Source organism: Rhinopithecus bieti, unplaced genomic scaffold (genome assembly GCF_001698545.2).
Source record: "Rhinopithecus bieti isolate Rb0 unplaced genomic scaffold, ASM169854v2 scaffold_33937, whole genome shotgun sequence".
NCBI classification, from domain to species: Eukaryota; Metazoa; Chordata; class Mammalia; order Primates; family Cercopithecidae; genus Rhinopithecus; species Rhinopithecus bieti.
Window position 1 is genome coordinate 1,505,058 of NW_016814873.1, and position 14,260 is coordinate 1,519,317.

General features: G+C 52.8%; 1 protein-coding gene across 9 annotated transcripts; it reads right to left on the reverse strand.

Annotated features, from left to right (window-relative positions):
• Window positions 1-1,028: 1,028 nt before the first annotated feature.
• Window positions 1,029-11,650, reverse strand: SH2D2A (SH2 domain containing 2A). Of its 9 annotated transcripts, none has more exons than XM_017852488.1 (9): window positions 11,477-11,650; window positions 10,802-10,890; window positions 9,836-10,020; window positions 9,004-9,093; window positions 8,647-8,815; window positions 4,441-4,587; window positions 3,983-4,270; window positions 1,954-2,124; window positions 1,029-1,353 (listed from the first exon to the last, which is right to left on the reverse strand). In XM_017852488.1, exons 1-8 carry the CDS (start codon window positions 11,577-11,579, stop codon window positions 1,957-1,959), a joined length of 1,239 nt encoding a protein of 412 aa, XP_017707977.1. In that variant the 5' UTR covers window positions 11,580-11,650; the 3' UTR covers window positions 1,029-1,353; window positions 1,954-1,956. The 9 variants fall into 9 exon arrangements, with proteins under 9 accessions (XP_017707977.1, XP_017707980.1, XP_017707976.1 ...); XM_017852491.1 differs by having other exon boundaries at window positions 1,954-2,011; window positions 4,441-4,590; XM_017852487.1 differs by having other exon boundaries at window positions 4,441-4,590.
• Between the last annotated feature and the right edge of the window lie 2,610 nt (window positions 11,651-14,260).

Genomic DNA, 14,260 nt, shown 5'->3' on the forward strand with positions numbered 1-14,260 from the left:
TTTATTTTATTTTCCCCAAGACGGAGTCTTTCTCTGTCACCTGGGCTGGAGTACAGTGGTGCAATCTTGGCTCACTGCAACCTCTGCCTCCCGGGTTCAAGCAATTCTCCTGCCTCAGCCTCTTGAGTAGCTGGGATGACAGGCATGTGCCATCACACCTGAATGACTTTTGTATTTTTAGTAGAGATGGGTGGGGTTTCACCAAATTGGCCAGGCTGGTCTCAAACTCCTGACCTCAGGTGATCTGCCCACCTCGGCCTCCCAAAGTGCTGGGATTACAGGCGTGAGCCACCATGCCCAGCCGGGCTTGGTGGTGGGCACCTGTAGTCCCAGCAACTTGGGAGGCTAAGGCAGGAGGATCCCTTGAGCCCAGGAGTTCAAGGCTGCAGTGAGCTATGATCATGCCACTATACTCCAGTCTGGGCGACAGAGCGAGACCCTGTCTTTAAAAAAAAAAAAAACAAAAAAAAGGAAGTCCGCAGTCTGAGACAAAAGTAAGGCCCAGGGCATACGCCAGAGCCCCAGAGCTTTGCATGGGAACAGGAGGCTGGCTCTGAAGTGGTTCTGGGCAGAGAAGGGGGAAGCAAGAGGGATGCGGGAGAGAATGGGGTCCTGATTGAGGCAAAGGGCCTAAGCCCAAGAGGCTAGGAAGATGAGAGGCCTGGAGCCAGTCAAGGGGATTCCTGTCCTCTTAAGGGGCTCACACACACATCTTCCTCCTCTCCAGTCCTGTACTTGGCAGAGGGGTTGCAGAGGAGGTGAAGGAGCTGTCCCTCAACTGCTCAGCTCTCTGCCCCTCTTTCTTTATGCCTCAAGTGGTACAGCCACCCCTATGTCCCTGGCTGCCTACTCAACCCATCCCAGCCAGAGAAGGAATACTTTGCAGAGGTCTTGTGTCCCTGGCCTTGGTGTCTGTCAATCCTCAAGCCCTTCCACCCTCACTGCAGTCGCAGTTCAACCCCTTGCCTTCCACAGTATGAGAGAGAGAAAGTCAGAGACAGAGACAGAAGGAGCCTGGAGGACTTGAATCCCTGTAGGGGAAGGCAGTTGGTGATGATTTATTAGCCAGACAAGAATCAACAAACAAGTTCTAACATCTGTTCTCACCAAACCATTCCTCAGACAACAGCAGCATTGGACCGGGGCCCAGACTCAAAGGCTCAGAGGGCCAAGGAAATTAGACTCCAGGAGGAGAAACCAGGACAGTGGGAGCCAGCAGGGCCCTCCTCGCACACTTTGCTGTCTTAGATCATCAAGGACTGAGCCACTGGATTCTTGGGATCTCTTAGGAGGGAGAGGCTCCACATTTGCTTCTCCGACCTCCAGGCTTCTTTGTTGGGGGTCAGGCCGGACCTGTCAGGGGGACAGAGTTAAGCCAGGATCCATAGGAGGGGACCCAGCAAGCACCCAGGCCTCCATGCAGTAGAACTCTGGAAAGTGGCCAGACTTCCTGTTTGAGGAAATCTCTGATGTTTCCTATGGACTGGAGTTTGTGGACGTGTGGTAAGGAACAGAGTACTAAATGGGGAATCAGGAAGCCTGGGTTCTAGTCCTTGACTTTGGCCAAGTCACTGTCCCTCTCAGGCTGTCTTCTTTTCTGCATAGTGAGGGAGTTGAATATGATCAGTAAGGACAAATGTAATGCTGCTCATCCTCCCGCCCTTACCCATGCCAGACATCACTAATCAATCATGTGATTTTTTTCTGCTGAGTTCAGATATAACTTTAACATCCTTTCCAATGCAGCACTCTAGGCAGCCACGACCAATGGATTGGAGTTGGCGTGCAAGATGACACCTCTTTGCCATCCTTGCAATTGATGATGGCTGAGGTCCTTTCCAGCTTTGATCAACTATGGTTTATTCCATCCACATTTCCTGAGAAGGATGCCAAGTGTGTGTGAAGGTCTCTGGACCTTATACTCCAAGTTATCCTCACCAAGCTCAGACTTACCACCTACTGAGGAGGCCCAAGGGGGAGCCATGCCTGTCCTCTGTCCTGAAGCACCTGTCTAGAAAGATTGTGGGGGAGGGTGTGTCTCCAGGCAGGTGGGGGCTGGTGGGGCAGGGGAGGGCCTTGCCCAATCACAGAGTTCTCAGAATGCAGCTGGGAGCCACCTGTATTCTACAGAGAGAAGGACAGTTCTAGGTCACACACTCTACCCTCTGCCTCCTAGGTGTACCTGCAGTCTCAAGACATCTGATCTGAACAGACTTTGGCTTCCAGAGAGGGTGTATAAACTCCTGTCATTCATTAATTCAACAAATATTTCCTGAGCACCTGCTCTGTGCCAGGCACTGGGCTGGGTGCTTTGGAAACAGATGGGTAAGTCCCAGCCGTCCCTTCAGGGAGCTCACACTCTAAACTAGGGAAGGGACAGAGAGAAGGAGATGGGAAGCGATAGGTGTCTCATGTGATCAGTGTCATGGCAGGTGTGTGTAAGGCACAGGGGGTGGCCTCTGTGGCCTCTGAGAAGGGAAAGCTGGTCTTGAAGCATGATTAGAAAGTTGCCAGGCAGTGGGAGGATGAGCTTGCAGGAAGTCGCTATAGGCAGAGATACTGGTGGGTGCAAACCCCAGGAGGCTTGAAACCACTTGGTTTAGAGAAATATGAATCATTCTAGGAGAATGGGAGCGGCTGGTGGTAACGCTAAGGAGCTGAGACCCCCCTCACCCAAGTCTAGAGTGCATCACGGGCCAGGCAGCTGCTTCAGCAAGACCATTCTGGCTTTTTTGGTGCAGAGTGGATCAGAAGTGGCAAGTATGGTGGTTAGGAAACCAGTTAAGAAGCCTTCGGGAGCCAGGTGAGGTGGCTTGATCCTGTAATCTCAGCTGAGGCGGGAGGATCACTTGTACCCAGGAGTTCAGGTTTGCAGTGAGCTATGATTGTGCCACTACACTCCAGCCTGGGTGACAAAGCCAGACCCCAATGATGGAGGCTGGAGCTGGGGAAAGGAAAAATGTACTTAGGAAGAGATCCAGCATGAATGAGTGGCTTACTGGGGGAGTGAAGAAGGAGCAGTGCTGAGGGAGCCCTGGGACTCTGACTTGGCTAGCTGAGTGGCTAGAGAGTTAGCAATCAGGACAGGAAACATGGGACCGAGCTGTTTCGAGGGTAAGGGTGAGAGTGGTGTTGGCTGTGTTGAGTTTGAAGGGCTGAGGGATGCTGGGGGGAACTGACCAGAAGCTTGGAGAGAAGTTTGGATGGAGATATGGACAGGTGACGTCAGCTCTAGGACAGCAGGCGTTGGCAGGGGTGTGGGTGAGGACAAGCAGGCTCAGGCTGAGTGGGGAGCCTGGGGCACCAGCAGGGAGGGAGGGTGGGGAAGGGTCTGAGGAGAGAGGCTGGGGAAGGGCTTTGGGAGGGCCGCAGAGGCCAAGGGAGAGGGTGGGATGGCTGCTGGGGCTAACCCATGGCATGAGGTACTGACTTGAAGGGTAGGCAAGCAGACTTAGGTCTGAGGAGAAGAAAGAGGGAGACAGGGAGTACAGAGAAGGAGCTGGGAGAGCAGAGTCCCCCTCCTCTGAGTTTACTGAGATGACATAAGGGACCCCAAGTGCTCTTTTTCTCCAGGACAGCAGGGCCGTGAAGGCCAAGGGAGAGAGCCAGAGAGGCACGGGGTGGGGTCAGCCCCAGGTGCATCCGAAGAGGGCCTTCAGGACAAGATGGACACAGATCAAAAAAGCCTCGATGGGGGAGGTGAAGGGGCATCCTGTCTGGGGGGCCTCTGTTTTCTCTGTGAGGTAGGAGGGCATGGGGGCTTGACAAAGATGAGGTCTGAGTGACTCCGGGGAGAAGAGGGGGCAGTCTCTGGGCTGGAGAAGGGAGGCTGGCACCTGGATCATTCTGTCCTTCCCACATCACCTCACACCTCTGCCCCTCACCCTGCCCCAGGCATCCACTCTGAACACCTTCTTCACCTTCCCCCATCTACCTGCAGGGAGACCTTCTCGAATCCACCTTTCCCTGCACACCAGTTTACCTGGCCTCCTGGGACAGGCCTGGACCGGCTCTTCCGTAGGACAGGGTGCCCAAGGGTGGTGGGTGGGCCCTCATCTTCCACCTCCACATAGATGTTGCTGGGGGCTTCCCCGGGGCTGCCCCGGCCCATGGCGTAGAAGGCTATGGGTTCATCAGGCTCGTTGTAGATAGGATTGGAGGGCTTGGGGGGTGGGGCCGGGAGGCGTCGTGAAACAGGGCTTGTGTAAACTTCTGGGGGCAGCTGAGGTTTGGCAGGGATGGGAGGCTTGGGCCTGAGTGGCTGGGAGGACTGGGAGAGAAGGTGAGGCCAGGGAGGAGTGGGGTGAGGGAGGCAGGGTTAAAGCCCCATGGTAACTCCCAGCCTGAGCCTCTGCCCCAGCTAGGCCCCTCCTCCTCCCTGCTGCCTGCACCCCCTCGCAGGTCTGTCCTCCAGCTCCCTCAGCCCCTCCAACCCAATACCTCCTTCTCCCCGGCCGCTTCTTTCTGCATTGGGACTGTGGCTTGCCCCTGTTTGATGACTGGGCTGTACTCGGGGTTTGGGTCCTGGCTTTTGCTTCCAGAGTTTGATTCTTCGGTCCTCAGGGGAAGTCCTGCAGGCTCAGGAGTCTGCTAGGAAAGAATGAGGTCTGAGGGACTTGGTGGAGCATTGGGGAGGGGGAGGTGATCAGGAGGACAAAATAATCCAGTCTAAGTGGAGGATGGGGGAAGGGGGAGGGGTACAGAAATTTGGCCTGGGCTGGGTTCCCTGGATGAGGAAGAGGGTATGGCGACAGCAAGGAGACCCAGGGTCGGATGGAGGCAGTGGTAAGCTCTGGTCACAGGCCATATCTAGCATTAAAGTTTTTCTTTTTTGAGATAGAGTCTCGCTCTGTTGCCCAGGCTGAAGTGTAGTGGTGCAGTCTCAGCTCACTGCAGCCTTGATCTCCTGGGCTCAAGCTATCCTCTTGCCTCAGCCTCCCAAGTAGCTGGGACTACAGGCATGCGCCACCACCCCGGCCGTGTTTTCATTTTCTGTAGAGATGGGGTCTCAGTATATTGCCCAGGCTTGGTCTTGAACTCCTGGGCTCAAATGATCCTCCCACCTCAGCCTTCCTGAGTTTTAGGATTACAGGTGTGAGCCACCACACTTGGCTGCATTAAACTTAATTTCATCTGGATCACAGGGCAAGGCCAGATTCCATTTGTGCCTGTGGTTGTGAAAATGCAATATAGCTTTACACATCTTTAGCTGAAAAATTAATGGCATGGGGACCAATCTCCCTGACAGCTGTGCTTGTGTTTAATTCTGTACCGCTGGTTAATTTATGGAGATATAACCTGAAGTTTTTTGTTGTCGTTGTTTTTTTTTTTTTTAGACCAAGTCTCATTCTGTCATCCCGGCTGGAGTGCGGTGGCACAATCTCGGCTCACTGTAACCTCCACAAGAGGTTAAGAGATTCTCCTGCCTCAGCCTCCCAAGTAGCTGGGATTACAGGCACCCACCACCACACCCAGCTAATGTTTGTATTTTTCAGTAGAGATGGGGTTTTGTCACGTTGGCCAGACTGGTCTCGAACTCTTGACCTCAGGTGATCCTCCACCTTGGCCTCCCAAAGTGCTGGGATTACAGATGTGAGCCACTGCGCCTGGCCATAAGCTAAAATTTTTAAGGGCAGAGACCACCTCAGGAGAGAGGAGCCCCATGTGGGATGGTTCCATCTCACAGATGGTGTGCTTTTAGTTCAGTGTTAGCCCTTGGTCCATGAATGCTGTCCCCATGCCTGCTGCCAGTGTAGGCTAAGGTCACAGGGCTTTTCTTGTGCTCCTGCAATCCACCAAGTGCACGTCTCCATTGGGAGGTGTACTGCAGGTGTACTATGGAATCCAAAGAATTCCTTTTCCTGCCCTAACCCCCTCCTCTGTCAGCATCTCCTTCCTGAATAAAAAGTAGCACCTCCACCCTGCTGCCGAAATGGCACCTTAGGAGTCAGCCTTGATGCCTCCACCTCCTCCCTCTCGACATGAAATCAAACACAAGTCCTGCTCCTTCCACTGTCTAAATATTGTTCACATCTGAGTACTTTTCTCCATGCACACGGCCAGCATCCTAGTTGAGGCCTCCTGACTCCTCCCCCTGCATTGTCTTGCCCTTCCAACCCACTCTCCAGTCTTTGAGCAGAGCAATCTTATAGAAACTCCCCTAGCAATCCTTGGGTGGTTACCTATTGCCCCAGGATAAGTCAGAATCCTGAGAGCTTGAGTGACAAGACTCTGTGTGACTTCAGACTTCTACAGCTCTGCCTTCAGCCTTCTCAGGTCAGGCTGGCTCCTCCTCACCCCCAGACTTCCCCATGCTCTATGAATCTCAGGTCTCTGCGTGTTCCTCACAAAACAGGCAGTGACCACAGGCACTGTCCCCACTTGTTTTAACTGACCCAAATCAAGTTCTGTGAAACTCTTCTTGTCTAGGTCACCAGTGACCTCCTCTCTGTCAAACCCAGTGTCCATTGCACCCTCTGCCCTCACCCGCCTTCACTCACTTTCTTCACTTGGCTTCCAGAGCATCACATCTTCTGGCTTTTCTCCTCTCTTTCTGAGTGCTCTGCTCAATTTTCTTTGTCAATTCACCCTCATTTCTGCAACCTCTAAATGCTGGAGACTTGGGCTTCATTTCCTTCCCCCTCTACACTGACTTCTGAGTGAGATTTCACCCCTCCTAGAGGTTTTAGGGTCCCTATGAGTGCTGGTGACTCTCAATATTTGTCTGCAGCCCATCCCTTTGTCCCGGTCCCCAGACTCTGAATTCCAGCTGCCTACTTGACATCTCCATGCTGAACTGCATGTGTAGAAAACAGAACTCCTGACCCTCCCCTCCTGCCCGGACATGTTCCTCCTAGAACTTTCCTCGTCTCAGTCAATGACAAGTCCATCTTTTCACACTCCTTATCCAATCCCGCAAGAACCCAGCAGCTCCACCTTCTAAGGAGACCCAGCCTCCACCCTCCTCATGCCTCCTGGAGGCACCCACCTCTGCTACCCTGACCCAGGCTGCCATCATTTCATGTGAAATATTGCCTCTCCTGAAACTTGCCAGGCCATGTCACCCCTCAGCTTGTAACTCTCCAGTGCCATCTCGTCTCGCTCAGAATAAAACTCCAAATGCATACAAGAGTCTACAGGGCCCCCTCCCTCACCCCTCTGATCTCATCTCCTACTTCTCTATCCTTCAGTCACTCGATCCACCCATGCTAGCTTCCTCTCTGCTCCCATCATTCCTCAGACACAGCAAGTCTCCTCCTGCCTCAGGGCCTTTGCACCTGCTGTGCCCGCTGCTGAGAATGCCTTTCCTCCAGTTGTCTGCATGGCTCTTCTCCTATTTCATACAGGCCTCTATTCAGATGTCTGCTTACCAGAGTGACCTTCCCTGACACCCTGTGTAGAACAGCCCCAACCCTGTCATTCTTCAACAATATTTCACATGAAATGATGGCAGCCTGGGCCAGGGTAGCAGAGGTGGGTGCCTCCAGGAGGCATGAGGAGGCTGGAGGCTGGGTGTGCCTAGAAGGTGGAGCTGCTGGTGGAGCTGTTTGGTTTTCTTGTCAGTGTGTACTTAATCATTACTAGACAGACTCTGTCTCCTTTGCTTGTTTTCTGTATTACTCACTTGTCTGCCTCCTCCTTCTAGAATGGAAGCTCTTGAAGACGGAGATATTCCAGTCCTTTAAGTTCACTGCTATTTTTCCAGTGCCCAGAAGGTTGCGTGGCACCCAGTGGTCCCTTAGCACTGCCTGAACTTGTGCACCGCTGCCTGCTAGGCTAAATGGTACCCTGTATTTCCTTCTGAATCACATTCTCCACACTGGATTTCTATTACTTGTCCATTTTTACTGCTGGAAAGTAGGCTTTGTGAGTTTGAGACCCATCTGTCTGTCTTCTTCATGGGTCTATTTTCAGGGCCTGCCAGCAGTTGGTAGGCCCTAAGTACTCCGTAAATATCTCTTTTATTAAAAACAAAAGACTAGGCTGGGCGCAGTGGCTCATGCCTGTAATCCCAGCTACTCAGGGGTCCCATTCAGGAGACCCCTGCATCCTCCCTTGGCCTCATCCTGGAAGACCAGTCTGCAGGGGCTGCTACTGCAGCAACAGGGATGGGAAAGTAGTTGGACTTCCAGATTTCAGAAGTCAAAGCTGAAAATACCAGATGGAAAATACCAGCATTCGAAGCCTTAGGGACAGAAGGATAATGGGGCCTAGAGAGGGGAAGCTGACTCAGGAGGCTGAGGCAGGAGAATCACTTGAACCCAGGAGGTGGAGTTTGCAGGGAGAAAAGATCACGCCACTGCACTCCAGCCTGCGTGACAGATCGAGACTCTGTCTAAAACAAAACAAAACAAAAAACAAAACCCCAAATGACTCTGTGTGCCCCTGGTCTCTCCTTGCCCCTCTATCTCCTTATGGCTGGGCTTGTCTCTTAAGGACGGACCCCCCAGCACTCATATTTCTCGAAGGGCTTGCCACCCTCTCACGAAGATGAAGATGCCTGGGTAAGGGAGGCATGCCCAGGTGGTGTTTTGGGATGAGAAAGTGCCTGGTGCCACGTCCTGCGCCTGGGCTCTGAGTCGGGGGGCGGGGAGGGGGCGCTGGCCTGAGACCCTGGGCTCTCTGGTCAGGGCCCGGGGCGCGTACCTGGCGGGCGAGCGGCTCGGTGAGCGTCTCCCCGTAGGGGCTGAGCGGGTGCGCCGTGTAGTGCCGCAGCAGGTCCTGCAGCCGTTCGTGGGCGCTGTCCTCGCCCAGCACCACGTGGCGCCCGTCCCTGAGCTGGGCCAGCAGGAAGTGGCGGCAGCAAGTCCGGCTCCTGGAGGGCGCCGTTAGGGATCAGACTACCTCCCACTCCTCGGCCAGGGCCACCAGCGCGAGGCGTGACCCCCACTTTCCGCAGCCCGGGGACTGAGCTAAAAGCTAGGCTCCTCCTGGGATCAGACCGAAGCCCTGCCCCTCCCGAGCCCCGCCTTCTGTCGCCTGGCGCGGAGCCTCGCCCCTCACCTGTAAGTCAGTACGAAGGTCACCGCGCTCTCGCTGAACCGCACCAAGTAGCATCCCTGAGGCTTGGGCTCCAGCAGCCTCTCTGCCTCCCTGTGGGTGACGGAGAGAGGGGGCCGAAACCTACTCTGACACTTCCAGCCTCGCCTCTGTCTCCCCAGCTCTCACGAGGAACCCTTACCCCCAAGCAAGCATGCTGGAACGGCTAGAGAAAGGCTAGGGTTGAGATGGGGAGAGACAGCATGTGGGAGCTGTTCTCCCGCTGCAGGGACTAGGCGTGGACGGGGGCCAGGGGTCCCATTCAGGAGACCCCTGCTTCCTCCCCTGGCCTCATCCTGGAAGCACAGCCTGCAGAGGCTGCTACTGCAGCAACAGAGATGGGAAAGTAGTTGGACTTCCAGATTTCAGAAGTCAAAACTGAACTGAGGAGGTGAACAAACAGATAGGGAGAAATGAGGCTGAGAAATGGAGGAGGGAGGATCTGCAAGGGTGGAAGAAAAGAGGGCTGGGAGATAAAGATGGAGTAAGCCTGGAGGGAGAGAGAGGTGGAAAATACCAGCATTCGAGGCCTTAGGGACAGGAGGATAATGGGGCCTAGAGAGGTGAAGCTGAGGCACAGAGAGGCCTGGACTGGAGCCTCTCCAATGATCTCCCCTGGAGAGATGCCTCAGTGAAAGGCCTGGAAAACTCTGGGAGTGGGAGCCTGGAGTGGGCACCTCCATCTGCTCCAGACTGGTAGAAGTGGGAGCCTTCATCTATTCCTGGCAGGTGGCAGGACCCAGACCCAGGACTTGCCCTGCCCCTGTCTGGGCCAATTTCCTCCTCCATGACTCACCTCCGGGTGATGAAGCCATGGAACCAGGCAGGGGCTGCCCCATGCTGCAGGAGCCAGTGGGCCTGGGTCTTCTGGAACCAAGCCCGGGTCTCGGCCTGCAGGGACAGGCTTCCTTCTCCAGGCACCTCCTCTGCCCTCTCAGCATTCCCTGGGATGGAGGCAGCCTCCAGGGCCTGGGGAGATGCCTGGATCAGGGAAGAGTTCAAGGAGGGGGAAGCAGCATGATGGGTGGGCCTTCTCCTGACTTTGATCCACCTGCCACCTTCTTTTCCTCATACCCAGCCTCTCCTGTCTATTTTAGGGTACAAGTGCCCAGAAAGTCCTTCCTAAAGTCTAATTTAAATCCCTTCCTCAGCTCCAGCTGTTCTGGCTTCCAGAGACTCTCTTTCCTCTGCCCTCTGGGTCCTGAGGGCTTTTAATCCAGCAGCAGTGAGCTGTCACACTGTGCTCTAGGAGGGATGGGAAAGGCAGCACAGCCTTCCAGATGGACAGAGTCATTCCCTGGCCTGGAGGATGAAGGAACATGATGCCGGAAGTCACGCTAAAGGCCAGAATGAGGGAGGGCTTACTCCACAATATGAGGGACTGAGCTAGTTCACAGAGAAAATTCTTGAGTGGGCGGGAGGGAAGGGCTGAGAGGTGGAATGCACCAGGTGAATGAAGGTCACTGACACAGAGGGCAGATGCCTGCTTCTGGGACTCAATGCACTGCATCCTGGTCACCTGCGGACTCTGCCTGAGCTTCCGGAGGGCCTAGGAGCAGCACGGGAGTGAGTGGGCAACTCAGTGCATGAAGGAGGTACTCCCCGTTTTCGTTCTCTCCCTCTGTGCCCCAGCCCGTTGGCAGACCCGGATCATTCCTGCCTTCTCTCGGGCTGGCCTTTGTCCATCTGCAAGTCCTTCCCCGTGGGAGGGTGGGAGAGATGAGGGAGCGGCACCCCGCTGCCGCCCCAGGTTTCTACTCACCGCAGTGTAGCCCAGGTTCCGGCAGCTCCTGTGGGTCGTGTCCATGGTCTGGAAGGTGCTGAACGTTGGGATGGGGGCTTCATGACTCCCTGTGAGCACAAAGAGGGCTGCTGGGGTTTCTCAGAGGGGGACTGTTTCTCAGAGGGGACTCTGCCTCCCACCCCTCCTCCCAGGTTCAGGAGATCTGTGGGGCTGGGACAGTCTTAATGACAGGAAAAACGCAGAAGGGCAGCAGGGGAGTTTCTCAGGCATGAGGATAAGTAGCCAAGGTGGCATGAGGGGGGCTCATGCTGCCAGAGGAGATTGTCAGGGACACCAGGTGCCTAGAAGGAGAAGATGGGAGCCAGGCTGGCCTTCAGATGGCCAGGGAGGCAGATCACTTCAGGGCAGGCCCTTCTTCTGGTCCAGGATCTTCTGCCTCCTCCTCCCTTCATCCTCCGGCTCCCTCCTCTCTCCTCTCTGAGAAGCACTCAAAAAACCCTGTCACCTTTATCCTCAGGGATGAGTGGACATGGAGCCCCAGGCAGGGTTGTGGTCGCCCTGCCTCTCAGCTTTGCCAGCTCTGGCTTAGAGTGGGGCCCCTCATCCCTGAAGTGGGAGCTCAAGCCCAGGAGGGAGGGCAGGGGATGGGGTCTTGGTGCCCCTCCCACCCATATCCTCCAACTTCACACTTACCTTGGGGACATATCTGGGCCAGGGGGAACTCCATGGGGGCAGCCTGACAAGGGATCCCAGAGCAGGGTGTGTGTATGTGCTCTGGAAAGGTGTGCACACTCATCAACTCATCATCTCTCCTTTCACCCTGGCCCCAGGGGCAGGAAATGTCGCCTTACCCACAGCCTTAGTTCTGGCAGAGGACCCACGTCATGGAAAGCCTTAAGACAATTGTCCCACCCCCGGAAGCCATGCAGCTGTAGATAGCGGTGGTATAGCAGTGGGGGGTATCTGTGTCACTGTGTTTAGGTGTTAGGAAGTCCTTACTGCTACCTGACCTTCATCCCTCCAGATTCTTTCTCTGCTCCCAAACCCCAAACTAGAACTTCCCTTTCTCTCTCTCTCATCTCTCTTGGCTTCTATTTCTTTCTCTCTGGAAAATCTCCCACTCTGCCTCTGGGCCTGTTCTAAGCAGTGGGAATGGGGATGTCAGCCTCAAGGATAAGCCACACAAGGTGCTTATGGGTCATGCTTTGAGGAGACATGAGGAAGGGAGGGGGCAGGGCTGCAACAGGAAGGATGTGGGTTAGACTTCTGGAAGGACTTTTTGAGGACATATGAAATCTATGAGTCTGGGCATGGTGTCTCACACCTGTAATCCCAGTACTTTGGGAGGCTCAGGCGAGAGGATCGCTTAAGCCCAGGAGTTCATGATCAGCCCTGGGCAACACAGTGAGACCCCATCTCTATTTTTTAAATTTAATAATAAAAAAAGAAATTTATGAGACAAGGGGTTAGAGAGGAGGGGGACTGGATTCCATCATTCGGCAGATAATGGAACTGAGTTAGAGCAAAACCAGGCAATCCTGGAGGAAGGAAGGAGAATTCCTCCAGCTAAGCTGGTCATAATTAGTATCAACACTATCAGCACTTGCTGTTAATAACATCACTGTTGATGTCTTTTTTTTTTTTTTTAGACAGAGTCTAGTAGGACTACAGTGATATAATCTCAGCTCACTGCAACTTCCGCCTCCCAGGTTCAAGGGATTCTTGTGCCTCAGCCTCCCGAGTGGCTGGGATTACAGGCTTGCACCACCACACCTGGCTAATTTTTGTATTTTTAGTAGAGACAGTGTTTCATCATGTTGGCCAGGCTGGTCTTGAACTCCTGACCTCAAGTGATCCACCCACCTTGACCTCCACAGGCGTGAGCCACTGCATTGGCTGGTGCTGATGTCTTAAACTTTCAATGTGCTTAGACTTCCCACCATACCAAAGGATCAATTCCATTTCTCTCTGAATTGATCTTCACAAACTAAGAAGGGGACAGGAACATTATCCCCATTTACCAGAAGCTCAGAGGAGTGCCTTGGCCAGGGTCTTTCAGTGGCTAAGAAGTTGGTATGAATGCTGGGACTAGAAGCTAGACTTCCTTTCACTAATTTCACTGTGATTTAGGCCAAAGGTTCATGACCATGTGCTGTGCACTGTTCTTGGTACTGAGAACTCAGAGAGGAAAAAAAATTTTGTCTCAAGACGTCAGGTGGGGGAGATGTACTTGCCAAGACTTACTGTTTTCAAAATATTATGTACTATTTTCTTACTTTTAAAACATGTTCTAAATTTTAATAGTTTTGGGGTTCAGTTGGGTTTCGGTTACACGGATAAGTTATCTGGTGGTGATTTCTGAGATTTTAATGCACCTGTCACCCAAGCAGTGTACACTGTCCCCAATATGTAGTCTTTTATTCTTCACCCAACCTTCCCCCCAAGTCCCCAGATTCCCTTATATGACTCTCATGCCTTCGTGTCCTCATAGCTTAGCTCCCACTTATAAGTGAGAACATATGATATTTGGTTTTCCATTCCTGAGTTACTCCACTTAGAATAATGGTCTCCAGCTCCAACCAAGTTGCTGCAAAAGACATTATTTCGTTCCTTTTAATGGCTGAGTAGTATTCCATGATGCAGATATACCACATTTTCTTTATCCACTCATTGGTTGATGGGCACTTAGGTTGGTTTCATATCTTTGCAATTGCAAATTGTGCTGCTATAAACATGTGTGTGCATGTGTCTTTTTTATAGAAGGACTTCTTTTCCTTTGAATAGACACCCAGTAGTGGGATTGCTAGAAATAATGGTATTTCTACTTTTGTTTTTTAAGGAATATCCATACTATTTTTCATAGTGGTTGTACTAATTTGCATTCCCACCAGCAATGTAAAACTGTTCCCTTTTCACCACATCCGTGCCAACATATTTGTGTGTGTGTGTCTGTGTGTCTGTGTGTCTGTGTCTGAGATGAAGTCTCACTCTGTCACCCAGGCTGAAGTGCAGTGGTGCGATCTCAGCTCACTGCAACCTCTGCCTCCCAGGTTCAAGTGATTCTCCTGCCTCAGCCTCCTGAGTAGCTGGGACTACAGGTGAATGCCACCATGCCTGGCTAATTTTTGTATTTTTAGTAGAAAAAATGGGGTTTCACCATGTTGGCCGGGCTGGTCTCGAACTCCTGATCTCAGGTGATCTCCCTGCCTCAGCCTCCCAAAGTGCTGGGATCACAGGCATAAGCCACTACACCTTGCCACATCTATTGTTTTTTGACGTTTTAATTATGGCCATTCTTGCAGAAATAAGGTGGTGTCTCATTGTGGTTTTAATTTGCATTTCCTTGATGATTAGTGATGTTGAGCATTTTTTTCATATGTTTGTTGGCTGTTTGTATACTTTCTTTTGAGAAATGTCTATTCATGTCCTTTGCTCACTTTTTAATGGGATTATTATTATTATTATTATTATTTTGAG

What these genes read in the sequence shown, in the direction of transcription:
- SH2D2A (XM_017852484.1), bottom strand. Translation starts at nt 11,579, where the DNA reads ATGAGTGTGCACACCTTTCCAGAGCACATACACACACCCTGCTCTGGG. An exon ending in GGAACCTGGGCTACACTGCG is followed by an intron (nt 10,021 to 10,801) that starts GTGAGTAGAAAC and finishes TCCCTGATCCAG; the next exon opens with GCATCTCCCCAGGCCCTGGA. An exon ending in AAGCGGCCGGGGAGAAGGAG is followed by an intron (nt 4,271 to 4,440) that starts GTATTGGGTTGG and finishes CTTCTCTCCCAG; the next exon opens with TCCTCCCAGCCACTCAGGCC.